Consider the following 13,609-nt stretch of genomic DNA (forward strand, 5'->3'; position numbering starts at 1 on the left):
AACCAAGTATATGAAAATGATGTTGTGTAAAATATCCCATTATTAGGGAGAGTTTAGACTATGGAAATGAAGCCGCAAGGGTAAGATATCAAACAAAACATTCTTATATGTTAAACAGAGTATAAAATGTTTTATTCAAATCATTTAGTGGCAGCATTCGTTTTATCTAAATTCAAGAATTAGTCTGTTATTTTTCTCTTGCAATTATTGAACTGATTATAAGGTTCAGATTAAAGACATATATTTCTTCCCAAGAATCTCTCCAGATTTCTCTGTTAACCAAGGATTACTAAATATACGTTACAACAGAGTATGTAGTTATTAGGATCTTCTTCTAAATAAAAAATATTCAATAACATGACCATTTAATTTTCAAGTGCAAGGTGGCAAATTGTGTTTATGAGAAATATTTCATCAGAGCATTATTTTCCAGGGTGGTACTGTAAAAGTTTTACCGAAGGTCAAAACTTCCAGTCCCAAGTAATTATATTGAAAAAACCAGTATATGAATAAGCATGAGCTAGACTTCTAAAAATTTATATTTTTAAAGCCTTTACTCCCATTGGTAAGAGTTGTTGTAGGCCATCTCATTGGGACAGCGGCGTTACGTACCCTCAGGTTCTATAAATAGGAGCAACCATTTCAGTTCATTATCTGCAGACTTACAGGGAAGGTGGGGCTCATCGACAGTGGGCTCTACCTTCACTCCATTTCAGTCACTCATTTCAGCTGTTCCCCCTCTAAAGTGTGAAACATAAGTGTCCCTCTCCCTGACTAGAACCTTCTTTCTTTATTCCTCTCACAGCTGCCCTTTTTCCTCCCTCACTGAGACCTCCAGTTTCCTCCACTTCCTTCTAGTCTTTCCTCCTCCATCCCAGCCTCTTCTCTTTTTCTAACTTGCTTTTATGACCTTCAGTCCTTTGCATCCTTCTTCATCGGCATTTACTCAACAAAACTTTAACACTAGATCAAGGTAATAATGATCATCCTTTTCTCCTACGTTCAGTGGGATGAACACTGCAGGATAAAAGTAATGACCAGCATTTTTCAATTACTTGCTACATGCAGCCCCATTTTAAATATTTTCCATGTATGAGCTCATTTTATCTTCACTAGCCATAAGAGAGATTTTTGCCCATTTAGAGGCAGGAAAACTGTTTCACAGAGGTCAAGTTGCCCAAAACATTACATCAAATCAAAGATGCAATCAACTGTAGACATCCCATTATTTTGAAAAAGCAAAGAAAATGCTGCAATTCTAATTGCAAGGTACCATCACCTGATAGATACAGTCTGATTTCAGTGGTGTTAAATGTGAAAAAAAAAAACCCACATCTAAGAATCAATGAAATATGGCAAATGAGAAAGATACGGTGTAAACCCAGGCAGTTTGGGTACAGAGCATAATGGTCTTCATTGTTATTTTGCCTCATAAAAACCAGGCATGCATGCAAAATGGTTTGTTATAAGTTAATGGTCTCAAACTTTGCCTGAGCTTTTAGTACTGTCTTTAGTCTTTCTCTCTTATCTCTTCTCTTCTCTTCTCTTCTCTTCTCTTCTCTTCTCTTCTCTTCTCTTCTCTTCTCTTCAATGATTATTCCAAAGTCTTTTCAGTCTTCAGTTCCCTCCTTAATATCTGCCCTCATTCATTTCTTGTGGCTGAACGTGCATCTTCATTAAGATAATTGAGACCATCTCTCTCACCATCTCTCTCAACTCCTGCACCCCTTCCCACTATACTACCTACAGACTTATCCAAATCCAAATAGCCCCCTTCGTTCCATGTTCATAGAGCAAGCTATGTCCCTTTCTGTTAACCACTGGGTTTTGTTTTTTTTTTTTTTAATTCTCTTATTCCCCTTGCTTCTTGTTTCCTCTGAGATTGTTAGTCATCCTTCTCTCCTGAACTTCAACTTCTCTCTCTCTAGCAATTTCTCTCCCTCAGCCTGTGAATATAATAAAGATCTAACCCCCAATATTCTGTTCCAATCCTTCTTCCTCTTCTTTTCTAAACTTCATAGAAAGTGCTTCATAGGGGCTGTCCACATTTCTTTACTTTCCATTTCTCCTCAGCCCACCACTCCTCCTCCTCGAACACTCAGTTGAAATTTTCTCCTAATTTCTCTCAGATCCAATGGAAAATTCTTTGTCTTCATTTTATTGACCCCTTTTCTGAATCTGTGTGATATGGTTGATTTCCTTCTTCTTTTTGAAAAATCTCTATCTCATGGGCTTCTAAGGCACCACACATTTCTGGTTCCTTTTCACTCTGTTTCTTAATCACTTAAATATTGGCACATCTTAAGTTTCTATCCTCTGGCTACTATTTTACCAACTTTACATACTTTTCTGTGAGCATTTTAACTACTGCCTACAGGTAAACCTAAATCCCAAATTTAGACTTCTTTCCTGAAGGTCGCATCCCAAGTGTTTGTCATTAGTCCCCACCTCTGCCTTGCCTATTCAGCGTTTCCACTTGGATGACAGTCATCTCAAACTTGACATTTTGAAAATTGAATTCTTGATGTTTCTTTCTCAAACTTGTTCCTCAAACATTTTTCATCCCTTGGCTGGTGGTAATTCCAAATGTCCAGTTGCTTAGCCCCCAAAACTTGAAGTCATCTTCAATTTCTCTCTTTTTCTTGCACTCTGCACCCAGCCCATCAATAGGTCCCTTTTTTTTCTACCAATAAAATATATTCAGAATCCACTTACTTTCAGTGAGTCCACTGCTACACCTTTATTGAATTCGCCATATCTGATCTGAATTTTTGTAGAAGGTCCCAACTGTGCTCCCTGCCCCTGCCCTGCCCCATCCAGTCAATTCTTTCCTGAGCAGCCAGGATGGGTTTCTGACCACCTCTCTGGCCTCACTTCCTACCACTATACACAGAAAACACTTCTCACAACACACTTGTTCCCTGCTTCCCTTGTACCCCACATGGAGCATTCGTTCCTGTGTTTATGTATGACTCACTCTTTTACCTTAATAGAATTTACTCAATATTTCCTCACCAGGAAGGTCTTCTCAGTATTCCATATAGAACAGTTCTTCTCCACATCCTTTTCCAATTGTGCTTTACTTTTCCGTGATGATCTTTTGCTTTTTCTTATCATATCTGACACATTACACATATATTTTGGGGGGGGGCCTTCGGGATGATAGACTCTCATTATTGGCTCATACATGACACTATTCGTTTATTAAATTAGCTAGTTATGTGTTTTTGATATATAGCTGTAAACTCAATGTTCAACACAGAAACTAGAAACATAAATCATTATAAATATATGTAATTTTTAAAAAGATTTATCCATTAATTTTAGAAAGAAAGAGAAGCATGAGCGGAGAGGGAGGGAGGGAGAGAGAGAGAGAGAGAGAGAGACAGAAGCAGACTCCCCACTGAGCATGGAGCCCCAAGTGGGGCTCAACCACAGGACCTGAGACCAGCACCTGAGCTGAAATCAAGAGCCGGATGCTAGGGGCACCTGAGTGGCTCAGTTGATTAAGCACCAGACTCTTGGTTTCAGCTCAGGTCATAATCTCAGGGTCTTGAGATCGAGCCTGGAGTTGACCATTGGGCTCTACCCTGGGTTTGGAATCCGCTTGTCCCTCTCTTCTGCTTCTCCCCCAAGCAACCCCCAGCTTGCTTGCCCTTACTCTCTCTCATAAATAAATAAAATCTTCAAAAAAAAAAAAAAAAAGAAATGCTCAACAGACTGAGCCACCGAGGTGCCTATATATATATTTTTTAATTAAAATATAAGTGTTCTTCCCCCACTCCCTCTAAAATGTAAGCTCCATGAGTGGAGGGACTTTGTTTTGTTCCTTCCGCATACATAACATCTAGAATATTACCTGGCACATAGGCACTGGAAAATAAAGTCAGCACTGCATATTTAGACACCAGTGTTGTCAAATGTAATGTCAATATACCCCAAACCAGAATTAAATCCTCACAACCCTACTTCTGTTCTCCCTTCTCTTTCTATACTCCTTTCCTTTCCTTTTCTCCCCAGAAACACAGAACTCCTGAGTGCTCTTTCCATGTTTTTGCTCATGCTGATTTCGTTGCCTAGAGGAGACTATCCCCTCTCCTTTTGGCCCCAGGACAACTGTATAACTCCTTCTTCAAGAAGTTCATCAGTCACTTCCTCAAAGATACCTGCTCTTCCTTCTCCTTTCCCTTTCCTTTCCACAAGGTTCTCCCTGTGCTCACACACCTGTGTTTCCCTCATGACCTTCTCCAAAAAGCTGAGAGCATCTTAAAGTCCAGGAAGCAAGTTCAAGACCTCACCTATTATCTTTCCCCCCAACTTGAGGGTGTAATTAGAAGCAGGCATTAGCATGCTCAGTTTACAGATTGAGCAACTGAAGTACACTCCGTCCAGTTTCAGAGCAAGAGTAAAAGCCCAGAACCCCTCAGGAATCCTTTTTGGAGTTCTATTTCTATCCCTTGGGTAGCTGGTCTTGTCTTTAGTAAACCTGGCTACAAGCCTGGGTTCCTCCCTGTGCCCCTCTGGAAGGTAACCATGGATACTACTGAACTGGCACAGAAGCCTTCCGTTAATGGAGACTACAAGTGGTTTTTAGGACACTTAGAGGGGTTTGAGGTGAGGGGCAAACCCTGGAAACACTTGTAAAGGTAGGACTTTTGCCTCAGGCCCCCAGGCTGGGTGTGTTTCAGTTGGACACTTGACAGGGCTTAGCCCCACACTAAGGTCTTAACTAGCTGTGAGTGGAGCATCCAAAGGGAGTCCCAAGCGGAAAGCAGGGACGTGGCTGTGAATCTGGAGCGGCGGGCTGACGCAAGTGATGCCAGCAACAACCCGGGCTCCTGAGGGGATCCAGGCCACAGAGCCTGGAGGTAATGGGGTCTCCTCTCCCCAGACGGGGGAGCTGCCAGCAACGCCGTATCCCTCCCACCCTCTATCTTTGCCCCAGGTGCGTTTTTCTCCTCCCAGCTGTGGACTACAGGCAAACAGGAGATATTCACACCCAGACGTCTTTAGGAGGCGCCCTATTTCCTTTGAGCCCTTTCCGTCCGCTGTCCCGACGCCCACGTGCCTTCTCCGACTCCAGGAGTCCCGGGGCTTCCCTCACATCTGTTTATTCTCAGACAAGGCACGCCTGAAGAGTGGGGATCTGGGGAGCCCCACTCGCTCCTAGACTGCCGCGGAGCTGGGTCCCAACTTTCCAGTTCCTGCCAGGGGCGTCGCGCCTTCCGAGGTAAGACCGGGAAGCCAAACCGCATAAAGACTCAGTTCCACTGGGTGGAGGGTAGGTGTGCGTCAGGGTCAGTGAGGGCGTGTGCAGCTAAGCTGCTTGTTACCTGAAGTGAGATCTCCAGGGGAGGGAGGGAGGAAGAGGGTTCCGGAGATGGACTTGGGGGCGAGAGGTGGCGGCAGTTCCCGGCGCTTTGACGTAGACTTGGAGAGGCGCCGAACACTCCCACTGCTGAAGAGGCACCGTAGCCTTCAGGACGCCGGGGCTGGGGACCGTCACTCGCTGGGGAAGCAGCCTGAGCTTTTCCTCTTCACACACTCCAGGGAATCCAGGGAAGGTTGAGCAGGTAAGTACGAAGGGGTGCTCTCCTGAGACCTGAGACCTGGGAGTTGAGCCTCTGTGTAAAGAAAATAATGGGGCACAAAGGACTCAGCGGGTCCTTGGCAGCTCCGCCCTAAAGAGGGTGAGGCCATTGAACCAGGTGTGGGATCGGGACGCAGCGAGTCCAGCGCGGGGCTTGTAGCGGGGCGCACGAAAGACCCCAGGGTTGAGGAACTTCCAGGTTCGGGGAAGACTATCCTGAGAAGGGAACCTAAAGGAGCCAATATGAGTGCTGTGGTGCGAGCAGAGCCCTGGACGACACTAACTTCAGCACACTGGACAGCGTCCCGCCCCCTTTCTTCCAATAACTTAGCGTTGACACTTGGACTTGTTCCTTAGGGATAAACAGCATTTGGGGCAACTCGACTTTGATATTTTAGTTCAGAAGAGGACATATTGAATATAATTTTGTTCAGGGAGAGATCCTGTGTAAGTGATCTGAAATATTTTTGAGTAACCTTGTATCTCAACATGCCTCTTCCAAATAGGAACGTGCATGTTCAAAGGTGTTTCTGAAATACTGATTTAAGGGTGCCTCAGTTTGTTCTGCTGCTGTGTAGAAGAGAAAGTTTCAATCTTATGGTGTCATCCTTAAATGTTTCAGTATAGACGTATTCCCATGAGCTGTGTCTTGCTTGCCTTTGTGATACTCACATCTAAAAGGTTTGGAAATATAAGATAAAACTGAAAGTGAGCTGTATATGTCCTCCTGTTTTTTCTTTATGTTAGAGTTGTTTAAGTGTGATATACATTTTGTGTAGTCTTAAAGAGTCAGTTAAGCTTTCTTCCCTTGGAAAAAAGAAAATTTAGATTAGTATTATTTTAAGGATGTTATTTCTCATTGCACTTGTCTGAAGTGTAACATAATAATCTCAAAGTGCTATATAGTTTAATTTTTTAAAGATTTATTTATTAGAGTGGGGGGATGGGGCAGAGGGAGAGAATCTTCAAGCAGACTCTCTGCTAAGCATAGAGGGGGTGGGGGTGGGGGACAGGGCTTGACCCTAGGACTCACGAGATCATGATCTGAGCCGAAACAAAGAGTTGGAGGCCCAACCAACTGACTGAGCCACTCAGGGGCCCCTATATGGTTTAATTTTATTGCAGCAGGCTTTGAGAGCCAGAAAAGTTGAATGAAAGGCAAATGTTTTCATTAAAATTCTTGAGATTCATAGCAAGAAGAAAAAAATGATAAAACATCATCTTTATGAAAGTTATATAAGAATCGTAGAGCATTTTAGGTGTTGATAAAATGTCAATTGATTCTACTCTAATGGATTGAATATATATCCCTTGGTTCCCATACTTTTAGAACACTACCTTATGTTCATTTTTGTTTATAACATTTTATAATTCTTATGCTTTTTAAAAATTGAAAGTCACCCCAAATAGGAAAATGTCTAAGGATAAAATATATTAAAATTCTTAATTGCATGGGAGTCCTGGATTAGAATAGGTAGGCTAAACTATGATATTATAGAATAATTAAAGCCATGCAGCAAGATTTTAAATTTTTACTTGATATTCTTTTAAATTATGTTCCTCTGTACTAGGGAAAAACAAGCTCACTTATTCATCTCATAAAGGAACATGTCTTAGGAATAAACACTTCCTAATCTAAATATCTTGGTTTTATACTACCTGTTTTGGCAATGAGTCATTTTAGATAGAATGGGACTTAGGGGAGGTATGATAAGACTTTTCCCAGGGACAATGGTGTATTTCCTTTGCTGGCACCAAGGTTTTTAAAGGCATAATTATTTTCATTACTGAGTGGAGCTCAAGCAAGGATGTGTAAGATATTTCCATTCTATGCAGTTTCAGCACCATGGCCGGTCCTGGGAACAGAAGAGGGATCTACCGCCCCTTGACTCTTACCTGCTCCCTGCTCATTGTGGGAATGTGCTGTGTGTCTCCTTTCTTCTGCCATAGCCAGACAGACCTGCTGGCTCTTAACCAAGCTGATCCTCAGTGCTGGGAATCTTCTTCAGTGCTCCTCCTGGAAATGCGGAAGCCTCGAATTTCTAACACTGTTTCAGGTTTCTGGGATTTTATGCTCTACTTGAAGTCATCTGAGAACTTGAAGCATGGGGCACTGTTTTGGGATCTGGCCCAACTGTTCTGGGACATCTATGTGGACTGTGTCCTCTCGAGGAACCATGGCTTAGGAAGGAGGCAATTGGCTGGGAAGGAAGAGAAGATTTCAGCAGTGCATCTGCAGCACACAGGGCGAAAACAAGGTGGTCAACTCTAGGTCCCATATCTTTCAAAAGGGTCAATCAAGTATGAATGGGCTCAATTATGAGGAAGAGGGAAATGGCTTTAGGGGAATTCATTGCGCTCTCAGGAGTGAACTCAAGAGCACACAAGAGCACACATGTGATAGGAAGATAGCACTTCCTTTTGTATTTCATGGTAGCTGTGTATATCAACATATTGTCCTCATTCTCATACTTCATGTGAACAGCAGCAAGGAAGAGTAAAAAGACAAGTAAGGAAAAGCATGATTCCCAAAACACAACACAAAAGTATAAAGTGATTAGCCTGAATAGTAGCAGTCATAACCTGTCTTTACATGCTATGGATTTCAGAAGATTTGAATGTAAATCTGGGGAATATTCATAACACACAAGCTCTCACCCTTTTTAAATAGAAAAAAAATGGCTTCCATGTAAATGGAGGGGCTCCTTGCAATGTCTTTAGTCGGTGAAATGAAGGGCAGAAAAATTGGGTGGCTTGCAAATTCACTCCTTGTTTCTCTTTGAACAAATCTCAAATACGTAATTAACTTCCAGCAAGCAGAATGATTAAGTTCTAGTGATTTGGAACTTCCGACAAATTAGAGATTCTCACTGGTGCAAATATTATATTCAAAAACAGTCTTCTCTGGGGGCACTAAAAGAAATACCCTTTATAGAATTAGGATTAGAGCAAATGAGCCCCTGTGAGTAAGCTGAGGAATAGATAACTTAGCCCTATTCATATTGTTCTTGTTCCTTTTTTAATGTTGTTTCAACCAATGAGCTTCCAATCATTGCAGCAAGGGCTGTTTGGGAGGTAGTAACTCTTAGAATTACTTATGCACTAGTCCAAAACTGAGACATAACTTTTATATTTGTATATTTTATTGTGAGATTTGTTATATATCCCTATAATTTCTCTATTAGAATAGCACTTAACAGTAATAGTTCTTTTTTTTATTTTTTAAAAGATTTTATTTTATTTTATTTTTTATTATAATAATATTTTTATTATGTTAGTCACCATACATAACAGTAATAGTTCTAGATCAATCCTTTCCCGAGATATTATAGAACCTTTATATATTTAGTTTGTTTTAACTTCACTAGCTAAAAATCCTCATGATTTGCTGATCCATTAAACCAGATAATCCACTGCCATTATTTATAGATACATTTATAATTTTGGCAAGTGTTATTGTAGCTTAAACCAATTTCCATTTTTAGAGGAAACATTCTTTTACCAGCTTAGCTACTAAAGAAATACAAAAATAAGTGTCTTTCAGTGTTGGTTACCAATATTTAAAAACTACTTTAAACAGAGGCTGTTCAGATATCAGCATCAACAAGAATTGAATGTTTTCTTCATTTGTAGTATAGGACTCTTTTCCATTCTTATATTTAGTTGTCATACTCAAGTCAATACCAATATTTATTGGGTTTTTTTTTTTGGTATCTTGAACTCACTTTAAATTACTAAAGTATCTACAGAGTAAATGAAAATAATAATATTTGTGTTCAGACAAATACAAAAATACACACACACACAAGGTCTTTCTTTAAAATAGTTTTCAGTTTGCTTGCTTGCAATGTTGCTATCGGAATAGTCTGAAGCTACGTGTAATTTTTTGAGCATATTTCAACATAGCATTTCTCCTTCTTCTTCTTCTTCTTCTTCTTCTTCTTCTTCTTCTTCTTCTTCTTTTCTTCTTCTTCTTCTTTAAAGGTAGTAGATTTGTCTTCAGCTTTGGGAGCCACTTCTTTTCTCTTGCTACAGAGTTGCTGTTGACTCAGATGGTCTGCAAACTTTAGCCAGAGTGGCTATGTAGCAGGAGGGAATATTTTACTTTATTGAAGTTATTTTAATGTTTGACATAAACAATTGTTTGCAGATCAGGAAACAAGACTTTCCATTTGGATCGTATAATCACAGCCAAATAGGGTCTCGGGTCAAGGAGACACCATGTCTAAAAGTTAAATAGTTGCTGGAACATTGAGATTTCATCTCAAGAGGCTTGATCAAATCTCTAGTGGCTCAACTGAGCTCTGGATGTACCTGCACAGATTCTCCACTAACTTTTTCTATTGTCCTTGGGGGATAATATACTACCAGGTTGGGATGGGGGTGAGGGTGAAGAGATGTTTGTCTCTATAGTTCTTGGGGAAATCAAATCACCAGAGCAGAAGGAAAGAACTAATGTGTCTACATAATACGCAGAAAGGTTTTTGTTATTTTGATGTCCTCAAATTTAAATAGTTTAAAGACACTTGAGAAATGTTGCTATGAATCATGTTTTGTTAAAAACATAAAACTCCTATATAATTTTGTATGTTAATATATCATATTTGTCAATATTGGGCAAACAAGTATGAAAACAAGGGATATTAAATAGCTATATAACTTCAATTAACTTCATTAACTTATTTAGCCCTCAGTTTCTTCATCTGAAATAGAGGAGTGTGGAAAGAATTAGAAGGCCTGTAAAGTCTCTTTACATTCTCCATTCTAATTCTGTGATTCTATAGAAAAGGAATTTATGAAAGGCGTTTCTTTAACTATGGTTAGAGTCTGGAAGAGCTTTAGCTCAAGGACAGTTTATTGAGCTAGGTGATGACCTGGATACTATCGTGGTTTGTAACAATGCTCAGCAGGAGCAGAGCGCATCCAGATATGAGAATTCCAAAAATTCTGAGGGCTAGAGATATCATCTCTTGGGGAAAGACTCAAAAGATCATTGTTATTTAGTCTAGAAAGATATGAGTCAATAACTGAATGCTGAAATATCTAGAAGGTGTAAAGAGGGTGTAACCCAGCTTAACCACAAATTATGATGCGTTATGTCAAGGCAGAGAGAGAGAGTGAAAGAGAGAGTTATTAATTGATTTAGGAAAAGAGTAGGCTGATAACTTCCAAATAGAGAATAACAGTCAAGGATAACTCATAGGTTAGTAAGGGCTTCAATGCAAATGAAGGGATTTTGAAATACATCCTTGCTTGTATCAAAAAATATGGCCTTTTCCTTCAACAAACCTTGCTCTGCCAGTGAGAGAAGCAGAAAAACCTGCCTGCCTAAAACTGGCAGTTTAATGTTCCAGAGAAGTTGTGAGTCTTTGCATTCTTTCATGAAGAGAAAATTAAAATTTAGATTTATAATTTGATGATATTTGCAGTTGGTGTCTAACTAGCTGGCAAATGTTATTTGTTGTTTATTTTTTATTTTTTTTTATTTTATTATTTATTTATTTATTTATTTATTCATTTATTTATTTGACAGAGATAGAGACAGCCAGCGAGAAAGGGAACACAAGCAGGGGGAGTGGGAGAGGAAGAAGCAGGCTCATAGCGGAGGAACCTGATGTGGGGCTCGATCCCATAACGCCAGGATCACGCCCTGAGCCGAAGGCAGACGCTTAACCGCTGTGCCACCCAGGCGCCCCTGTTGTTTATTTTTTAAACACCAAGCATTAGAGAAAACAATGCTTCAGGAATATATATATATATATATATATATATATATATATATATATATATATATATGTATGTATAATTAGTTTCACAAATGCTTGATTTTTTACTCCATTTATTCTAAGAAATTTCCTAGTAAGATCTTCAGAAATTACTCACCTAGAAATCCATCCTAAGGAAACATTCAGAGATGTGGCCCACAATGCAGTACAAGGATCTCCACTGCAATACTGTTTGTATCAGCAGAAAACTCGGAAATGATTTAAATGTAATGGTTAACTAAATTATGGTGTAAAGTGTATATGCATAAAACTTTAATACATAAATTATATAATGACCATTTTTACCTTTTTAATCAGAAAACATCTTAATACATACACATTAATTAACAAGGAAATGTATTTCTTATAATTTACTTAACTTCTGTTATTTAACTAAACTGCATAGAACACATATCTGACAGTAAATTTATAGAGAATTTTGATAGTGACAGAAACAACAAACTTTCTTTTATTTTTTATTTTTAAAGATTTATTTGAGAGAGAGAAGGTGGGGGAGAGAGAGTGTGAGAGAGAGTGGGGAGAGGGGAGAGGGAGAGAATCTTCAAGCAGACTCCCTGCTGAGCACAGAGCCTGATATGGGGCTTGATCCCATGACCTGAGCTGACACCAAGAGTCAGATTCTCAACTGACTGAGCTACCCAGGTGCCCCAACAAACTTTCTTTTAAAACCAATTTATTGCTATTTAATTAACCTGAGAATAATTTGGTGCTCTAACAACGAGTTCCTTTTCTCTACTTTCAGGTGCATATTCTCAGCAACTAAGAACACCTTTCCTAAAGAAGAAAGAGTTGATTGAGGGGTTGATAAGCATGTACTTGCACAGGAGTGGGTCTAAGGTCATCGGAAAAGTCACCAGTGGTCTGGAAATAAAGAGAAAATAAATCTCACCTCAGCACTAACTCACATCTTGGAATTAAACAAATATGTTTTTCTTAACTACTGATCATTCGTTTACTTGAAATGGTGGGAATGTCCAGAGATAAATCATAAGCCACAATCTCTCAGAGTACTTACTTAAGGTTTCATTCTTCTAGCCTGCTAGCATGTTCCCTCAAATGGTAGCTTTCCTGTCAGATCATCCCACTGTCTGAGAGACGTAAAATAGCTTCCAAAGAGGACCAGGGGATTGGGCAAGTCAGACTGTTTGTATTCACTCTGATAAGTTGTTCTGGAATGCTGGGTATTGTTAATGAACTAGAGGGCCACACATTTAACTTGAATGCACTGCATGACTTCCAAGCCTTTAACCACTGCTTATGTACAGGCATACAAAGGACTATATTTATTAATTACCAGTTACTGACTGTCTGTAATACCTAAATCTTGTTTGAAACAATATTTTTGAGTACTATATAAAACAAAGAACAAACAAAAAATATGCACAAAAATGGCAAATAAAGCATTCTTCTAATGGAAAAAAAATTAATAAAAGCTCTGGACCCCAAGTAACATTATTGGAGGCTCTTTATTTCAACATTTGATGTTTCCATTACTGATAATCTTTTTTTTTTAAAGATTTTTAAAAGATTTTATTTATTTATTTGACAGAGATAGAGACAGCCAGCGAGAGAGGGAACACAAGCAGGGGGAGTGGGAGAGGAAGAAGCAGGCTCCTAGTGGAGGAGCCTGATGTGGGGCTCGATCCCAGAACGCTGGGATCAAGCCCTGAGCCTAGGGCAGATGCTTAACGACTGCGCCACCCAGGTGCCCCTCCATTACTGATAATCTACACCCTAATCAAAGCAGTAATTATAAGTATTTTCCAATTAGCGTATTTCCTATTTGATTAGATATTAAAACTGTGTAAGTGGTTAGTTACACTTTGCATTGCAGAGCAAAAAGTAAAATGAACAGCATTATAATAAGAGAATCCATAAAAAAGTTTTCCCTGAAAAATGAACAGACCTGATGAGGTTCACAACAGAGAAGTCCAATGAGCAAATGTATTTGAGATCCAGATACGATGTGATTTTTTATCTCTAATTACTTCATCTTTCCAATTGTTTTATCACAACCAATACTCGACAACCAGTTTGAATTTTAGATACGTTAGCAATTTATTTGCCTTTTCCAGATCTAAAGGAAGTGTCAGGAAATGTTTTTTCACAGAAGGTTGAGGGGCCTCCTTAAACTCAAAACCTCATCTAAAGGTTATCAGAATATACTTATTTAGATATTCCCTAGATAAAGATGCAAAGGCAATTCAGTGGAGAAAGGGTAGTCTTTTCAGCA

At 39.5% G+C, this 13,609-nt stretch overlaps 1 protein-coding gene across 1 annotated transcript; it reads left to right on the forward strand.

Annotated features, from left to right (window-relative positions):
* The first annotated feature begins 7,436 nt into the window (after nucleotides 1–7,436).
* On the forward strand, nucleotides 7,437–12,258 carry FAM237A (family with sequence similarity 237 member A). The gene is made up of 2 exons (XM_045806709.1): nucleotides 7,437–7,848; nucleotides 12,119–12,258. The coding sequence occupies exons 1-2, from the start codon at nucleotides 7,437–7,439 to the stop codon at nucleotides 12,256–12,258; spliced, it is 552 nt and encodes a 183-aa protein (XP_045662665.1).
* Nucleotides 12,259–13,609: the final 1,351 nt, after the last annotated feature.

The sequence above is a fragment of the Ursus americanus genome, chromosome 1 (assembly GCF_024610735.1).
Source record: "Ursus americanus isolate L20-20 chromosome 1, mUrsAme1.1.p, whole genome shotgun sequence".
Taxonomy (NCBI): Eukaryota; Metazoa; Chordata; class Mammalia; order Carnivora; family Ursidae; genus Ursus; species Ursus americanus.